Source organism: Phaethon lepturus, unplaced genomic scaffold (genome assembly GCF_000687285.1).
Source record: "Phaethon lepturus isolate BGI_N335 unplaced genomic scaffold, ASM68728v1 scaffold35751, whole genome shotgun sequence".
NCBI classification, from domain to species: Eukaryota; Metazoa; Chordata; class Aves; order Phaethontiformes; family Phaethontidae; genus Phaethon; species Phaethon lepturus.
In genome coordinates, this window is record NW_010516302.1 from 1 (window position 1) to 7,552 (window position 7,552).

A 7,552-nucleotide genomic window follows, 5' to 3' on the forward strand; every position below is an offset into this window, starting at 1 on the left:
GGGAGAAGCAGGGCTTATTTACCTGGTGTCGGTCGCGACTGTCGCCGGGCGAGCCGTGATGAGGCCTCTCTGTGAAGGGAAGAAGTGGCCTGAGAGTATGAAAGAAAAACTGGATGCATCTGAATCGTTGTGTTTAGAAAAGAGAAGGCTGGTGGGGTGTTAGGGTTACTCTCTTCTGTGTGCCGCCTTCTTTCTCCCGCTCTATCGTGAGTAAGAAAAGAAACTATAGGTTTAAGCTCCAGCAAGGAACACTATAATTAGGTGCCAAGGTAAAAAGTTCGGGTAATGGGATGACTGCACTGAGAATTTCTGTTGTTGGAGGCCTTTAAGAACAAATTAGGCTATACTCCATGCAGTTACCGTTGCATTGCCATTGCTGCTCTTTGTCATATAAGTATTCTGGCTTATAAACTTAGAAAGAAATGTTGAACACACAACGACTTGTCTAAAAGGTAAATGGGGATGCTTTTTATAGTGGTCCTGCACTTAGATAAATATGCAAGATTTAGGCTTTGCACTAGAAAATATGCAAACGTTTGGGCTCATTTAACACAGGGTATTTCCATCGTTTTCCTTGTTAGTGTGTGGTTTGTGCTGTATAGATTATAATTGGATTTTAATTTTGGGGTTTTTTCCTCCTGTTCTGTTTGGTTTACAGATAATGAAACACCGCCACGCATCTTACAGTAAAATGGGGGAGACTGCTGGTGGGGGATCAGCCAAAAAAGCTTTTAAATCACAAGATCAACAAGGGCCTTCCAGCAAGAAAAAAAGAACAGATGGAGAAGGAAGAAAACAAGGTCAAAAAAGAAAGGTAATCATTATTTAGGGTCAAACAAGTTAGAAAAGTAAACAAAGGAAAAAAAGGCATTTTTTTCCAGTTTTCTACTGGGATTTATAGAAAATATTTCATTAATTGAATGTAGTCCTCTTGAGGTAATGTCTAGTGTGAGCAGCTACTTTGAGGCCCACTGTGTTAACTACTCCCTGGTTTCCAGAATTTCTAGTTGTGTGCAGCTGCGCCTGTGACAAGTAGAGGGAAGCATTGCCAGATGATTAATAAAAAGGCAAGCTGGCTGTGCAGTTTTAAAGAGCTGCATAGCATCTGTTTGAGCAGAGTGATAAAAATCAGAGTTCATGCAGCTCAGGTGACGTTTATTCAGTTCTGGAAAATATTCTCTGTGTATCTCAGGTTTGGCCTAGACAACTTTCTGTTGGAGAGAGCTTGCTTAACCACTTATGAATGGCATGACCTCAGGATGCAGCTGGATAGCCAAACATCTTGTGTATTTCATATTTCATGACCCCATTCTTTGGATGGGAGGAACTAAGAAGAATGAATTGTTTTCCTTAACTTGCTTGAGATTAATTACTGTTTCTCATCTCAAAAAGCCTTTTTCGTGGTCAATAGCAACAGACCTCTGTCAAACCTTGAAGTGCTTTCACAGCCTTTTTATATTGTTGTAGATGGTTGTAGTAGCAACTGAATGGTTGCACAGCAGAGGATGTTTCAAAATTACCATATTTGCTGTAAATTTTTCTTTTCAGCAGGTCACTCAGACAGTCAAAAGGAAAGCTAAGGAACATGGGGACTGCGCCCCGGCAGGTAGGATTGTATTCTTTCCTTATGTTTGTCTTGTGTAAATTCATTGTTTTGAAAAAAACCTGAAAGTAAAAGTAGTAACTGCTGTGTTGAAACCATAGATGTCTGAGATGTCACTGCAATAAGTTTCCAAGTTTTCTTCCTGAACAGTAGCAGTGCGTATTTGCAGGACGGTCTTAGCCAGTGTTGTGGTTTAGCCCCAGCCAGCAACTAAACCCCACGCAGCCGCTCGCTCACTCCCCCGCGGTGGGACAGGGGAGAGAATAGGAAGAGTAAAAGGGAGAAAAACCGTAAAAGTGAGGAAATTCATGGGTTGAGATAAAGACAGTTTAATAGGTAAAGCAAAAGCCACACATGCAAGCAGAGCAAGGAATTTATTCACTACTCCCCATGGGCAGGCAGGTGTTCAGCCATCTCCAGGGAAGCAGGGCTCCATCATGCGTAATGGTTTCTTGGGAAGACAGACGCTATCGCTTGGAACGTCCCTCCACCCCTTCCTTCTTCACCCCAGCTTTATATACTGAGCATGACATCATATGGTATGGAATACCCCTTTGGCTAGCCTAGGTCAGCTGTCCTGGCTGTGTCCCCTCCCAGCTTCCCATGCACCCTCAGCCTTCTTGCTAGCAGGCCAGCACGAGAAGCTGGACTGTCCTTGACTACTTAGCAGCAGCTCAAAACATTGGCACGTTATCAACATTTTCTCATCCCAAATCCAAAACATAGTCTCACACTAGCTTCTGTGATGAAAATTAACTCTATCCCAGCTGAAACCAGGACAGCCAGTGTGCATTCATATTACATGTGTTGTATATGCATGTATTAATCATACGCTTTTGTTTGCAGGTAGTGTTCTTCTCTTGTAAAATTCCACCACAAGTACCCAGAACGTTTTAACGTTCTCTTCACAAGTCATTGTTTTCTCTGTTAACCTTCTGTCTTAAGACTGGCATGTGTTGTATTGAACATACAAATGAGATGAGGCCCCTGCTGCATTGAGTTTCTTGTTTATGTGTATTCCCACTCTTTAATTTTATTCTGGGTTTTCTCATTTGTACCACCAATGATTTTGAGGAAGTATCAGTTTAGAATGAAACTGCTGTTAAGAAAGAACCTTTCTATTTTGTGTTTTTTAAACAATGTGGATAGATTTGACCTGATAGTTTTGTGTCATGGAAAAATCTTAACTGTTACACCTTTGACTACAACCTGACTGAATTGAATCACAAAGCTGTCTACCCAGATTTGAAAAACCATATGTTTTCCTTTTTTTTCTTTGTGTTAACAGGAGAAAAATGTTCTTCAAAAAAGGTGAAAGTAACCAGTGCTAAAATAGGATCTTGGCAGACTCTCTCAGAGGGCAATAGGCAGTTTCTGGAAACTGTAATGGAGTCAGTAATACTGTAAGTGCCAAATATCCTGGCGGTTCTTCTTTGTTCTACAAGGAATAAAATAAAAATCATAACATTGCTTGAACTGGAAAAGCTTTGGAGCTTTCTTGGGCAATATGGCTGGCTGTGTATATTTTGTCCAGTATAATATAACACTTCCTATCTGAAGTTGGGAATTTTTAGCTAGAGAGGTTCTGACTATGTTCACTTCACTTGATGTGTTCTCTGTGCTTGCAGGCTCTGTGATGAAAATTCTGCCTTTATTTTCTTTCCAGATCGGTTTTATGCCAACAAAATGAAAGAAAAAATGATGTTCAGAGACACCTCAATTTACTGAAAGAAAGGTAAGACATTATAATTAAAAAAAAAAAGGGGGGGGGGGCAGGGGGAGAAGGGATTTAGTTTACCCAGTTGTTTTGGACCGTGCTTACAGAATTGCTCCTGGGAGCGATCACATTCAGGAAATCTTGGAAGAGAGAGTTGATGCAAAATCAAGGAGGGAAATATCTTGATGTTATGTTAATTGAAGTGGACAGGTGAGAGTTGTTGGAAGACCCACTTTAACTACTTCTTGAATCAGGTTTTTACTTTTTATACAGGGTTTAAATTTATGGACAGCTATTAATTTTGTTGTTTTATGATGGCAGCAGAAGTTTATAGCTAAATTTTCTTATATGCTAAGTTATTTTCTGACTGTTGAGGTTTCTTCAAAGAGAATGGAAATTTTGTGTTGGGACATAACTTGTAGCCCTTTTATGTTGTTGTGGGAGTACATACGTATGCTTGAGTGTCCGAGAATTCTTGGGTGCATGTGTGCTGGTATACCAGGCTCTTATCAACGTAGAGCCTGAGGCTGTGTTGCTTTCTTTGTTCATACAGTATGTCAAGATTCAAACACGAGGAGCTAGTTTTTCATAAATGGTTTTCTCTTTTAATGTTTAATTTGTGACGTGTTTAATTTCTGAGTTGCCAAACTCCTGCAATCTCATCTGAGATACACCAAACTGCCACAATTTCCATGCATCTAACACACAGAACCAACTTGGAAGAATCCGAGGTTTCCTCAGAGTCAGAAGGACCTTTGAAAGCAAACTAAAACTATTCCTGTGGCACAAAACTATGCGTTGTGTTTTATAAAAGCATTTACCAATTTTACTAAAATGATCTTTGTTTGGAAGCAGTTAAAAATCCTGCTTTTAGAACTTAGTTTTACTTTGCAATACAGAAAGGTCAGAACTGTGAAAATATTTGTCAATGTCAATTTACAGTCAGGGCGTGTACAGGCCAATGGGATAGAAGCCATACAGCGTCAGTGTAATAGCAAAGGCTAGAATCGTGGGATTTCTTATTCGTGGTTCCTTCCTTAGACATCTATTCCCCATGATTTTTGAAAACAATTCAAGACAGCTTTTCTTCCTGTCCGGATCCTTTTACTTCACTGGCAGCACTTGGGCTAAACTGAGTTTAGTTTTTCCCCAGAGAAGTCATTAATCACTTTTCTTTTTGTTTTGCAAAGAACTCTAAACAAGTCATGCTTTCCTTTTTCTATAATAAAGGGTGCTGAGATTTTTCAAGACTTTAAAGGTGCCTCCGGAGAAACTGGGCAACCTGAAGAATGTCCCGAGCCTTCAAATGGCAGAAAAACAAATGCTTGAGACAAATGAGGAGTCTTTGGTGCAATTGCAGGTATGAAGGGTGAGGAAGGGAAGCAAGTATGTTACTGATCTGTTGCTGCTCCGTGCGTTGTAACTTTTTAGTGTACTGGCTGCTAGCTTTGCCTGTGCTGTTGTGGAGGGGTTGTCACCCACCTTCGCTACAAAGCAGTGTGTCTTTTTGGATGGTTTTTCAGTGACTCAGCTGATGCTATTATCAGTATCTTATATGCAAAAGGCTTACCATCTCTGAACTAAATTTTGTTCTGTTTTTTTGTCTGTTTTGTCTTAGGAAGAAATAAATGAAGCTAAGCGATCAGCAGAACGCATTGAAGATACTATACAGCAACTGCAGTACAAAATCCACATGCTCAAGAACCAATTAGAGGAAGATGAAAAAAAGGCCAGGAAGGTATTTCTAATGAATGTGCTGCATTGCTCTAAGGAGAATGTGTTTCCAGGCTATTGCACCCAAGCTGTTTCTGCAGAGTGTGTTGTAGGAGGAAGGCCTTTTTCGGTTTTGGGAATATATCTTTTCAATCTTTCCAACTTCAGCTGCAAAATTAAGAAGTTTAGTTTTCAGAAGCTGGATAATGACAGCCAGTTTATTTTCCTACTTGTGCGCCTGATGTTTAGTTTGTTGTTTCCCCTCCAACTCTTTTTCCCCTTCTAGGTGTTCCAGGAAAATGGCAGTGGAGCACTCCACCTCCCAGAACTCCCCAAGCGCAGTTTACAGGCACCCACTTTGCAGGTGAGCACAGAATGTATTTTCAGAAGCATCTTGGCTATGAGAAGAAAGGCAACAGAATGTGGTTTTTATCACTTAACCTCTGGGGGCAATTCTGAAATACCTGAAAGTTTTCTCTCTTTTTTCTTTTTGTTTTCTTTTCATTGAGAGCTATATGCTTACATTTTAGAAACAAACCAAAACCCTAGAAAACCGGCCATTTGGAGGATCACGTCTCTTTTCCTAGGAGCCCTGTGGTCCTAGGGAACCTGTAATCATTTGTGAAATATATCTTCTGTAACTGATGGAAGGAAGACTTTTTCATTCTGTGTATTTGAATTGTTTTTATTTTAGCTGTCTTTAGGTACAGCTAGGCTGCATGAAAGTGAAATTTCTGTTGGACTTAATGAAAGCCATTTTTCGTTTGTCTATTATTCTTGCTTTCCTTCTTTAGGAAGAAATTTTGAAGATGGAAAATCAGAAAGGTCTTTTAAAGGATATGAACACTATTCAGCAGTCAGCTGACTTGAAGAACATGTTAACCCTCATTGAAAAGACCTATGAGAAGGTGGACTTCCTTTGAGAAACCAAAATAAGTGGAGTCTCCTTTGAAGAAAGAACCTAGGCCAGAACTCTGTGTTAATGTAGAGCAGCAGGATGCTGATCATGGAAACAGTATTTGCTTCCAAATGGCTTTACTGTTGTGACTGCTGAATTTCTCTTAAAATATTTTCTATGAATATTGGCATATAAATCTGTAGATGCATTCTGGGACTCTTAAGTGATCAATCAAGGTTTGGGGGGCAGGGTGGTGGACCTGTGATGATGTCTAATGATGATATATACTGTTTGAAGAGAAGGGAGGGAAATGGATCCTGGGTTTATTTGGTCACTTTTATAGCATAAGGCAACCTATTCCATTAAATTTGGACTTTTATATCACATCTGTAAATTGGTGAAGACAGTATCTCTTACCAAACAAACTTTTGTTTTGGAGTTAAGTCCTCTTTAAACCTGAAACATATAGTAAAAATATAATTATCTAATGCTCAGTTGCAAATCTCCTGTTCAACTTTCTTACCTTTTTTAAATAAAAAATATTCTATGACAGGAAATGGAATAATTTTTACCAAATGTACAGGATTATTTTTTTTTTACATTTTCATATTTACTACTTTAAAAAAAAAAGACATTCACACTTGGTTTATCCAGATGGTTGGGGAAAGCAGGTAAGAATATTTTAGAGCAAAGCCCTAACCTCAGTGCTGTATAATCATCTGATTTTGTTTACTGTCTTCAGAGGAAGAAATTTAAATCAAAAGTTTGTTTCCCATGCGCTTCAATCTCTTCTATTTTTTCCAAGATAGAGTTTCTCCCTTAAAAGACTCTGTTATAAAGTGCTTTCTCCAGTCAAATTATCTGTTAGAAGAGAGCAGTGCTCTTTGCATTGATTTACTACACAAACACATGTTCTTTTGTTCATAAGCTGCTTGTACTCTTAATGAGACAGCTAATTATGTCTATTCTCCTACGAGAGATTAAAAGCCTCTCTGTAGTTGCTACATGTAGGATCAGGAAAACCAGATGCTGTACTTGCTTGTTTTATACTGAATCACATGAAAAAGTATATAAATATTTAGAAATATTTCTCAAATTCTTGATCACTCTACAACGCGAGCACTTACTGTCATAATTTAGTAATTTAATCCAGATTATGGGTTCAGGATTCTCCTGCAGGCCAGCTATCTTAATTTTTAAGTAAAGATTTACGCCTTTGTTTTCATTAAGGGTGACTGACTTGTGAGCAATTTACTATGTGGGTTTTGAACTTCATGAACCACATAGATACCTTTTTTAAAAAAAGAAAATACAGAAGTGTGGAAAAGGGCAGTAAGTAGGAGTCAGATGTGACACAGCTTCTGTACAAGGAAAGTTGAAATAGCAGTAACTGAAGAAGAAGATAATAAAGACGTAAAGCATTTTACAAAAGCACTGAGTGGGGATTGGTTACTTACTGCTTTTTACAACATAGGAATGAGGGAGTAGCTGGTTTTGTGGCTGGACAGCAAGTTCTTAAACTAAGGTACTCTGTCTAACAGTGCCAGAAGATTCTATGTAAGCTAATGTGTACAAATAGGTGTGAAATAGAAGTAAACAAATATGAAGTGTGTGTCTATCA

The 7,552-nt window shown here is 38.9% G+C and overlaps 1 protein-coding gene across 1 annotated transcript; it reads left to right on the top strand.

Moving 5' to 3' along the window:
* Positions 1–661: 661 nt before the first annotated feature.
* CENPQ (centromere protein Q) lies at positions 662–5,956 on the top strand. The gene is made up of 8 exons (XM_010296014.1): positions 662–814; positions 1,549–1,606; positions 2,892–3,006; positions 3,270–3,338; positions 4,551–4,680; positions 4,939–5,058; positions 5,320–5,397; positions 5,828–5,956. Exons 1-8 carry the CDS (start codon positions 662–664, stop codon positions 5,954–5,956), a joined length of 852 nt encoding a protein of 283 aa, XP_010294316.1.
* Positions 5,957–7,552: the final 1,596 nt, after the last annotated feature.

Coding starts and splice junctions, on each gene's coding strand:
- CENPQ (XM_010296014.1), top strand. CDS start 662: ATGAAACACCGCCACGCATCTTACAGTAAAATGGGGGAGACTGCTGGT. Junction 815..1,548: donor AACAAGGTCAAAAAAGAAAG/GTAATCATTATT, acceptor TTTTCTTTTCAG/CAGGTCACTCAGACAGTCAA. Junction 3,339..4,550: donor CTCAATTTACTGAAAGAAAG/GTAAGACATTAT, acceptor TCTATAATAAAG/GGTGCTGAGATTTTTCAAGA.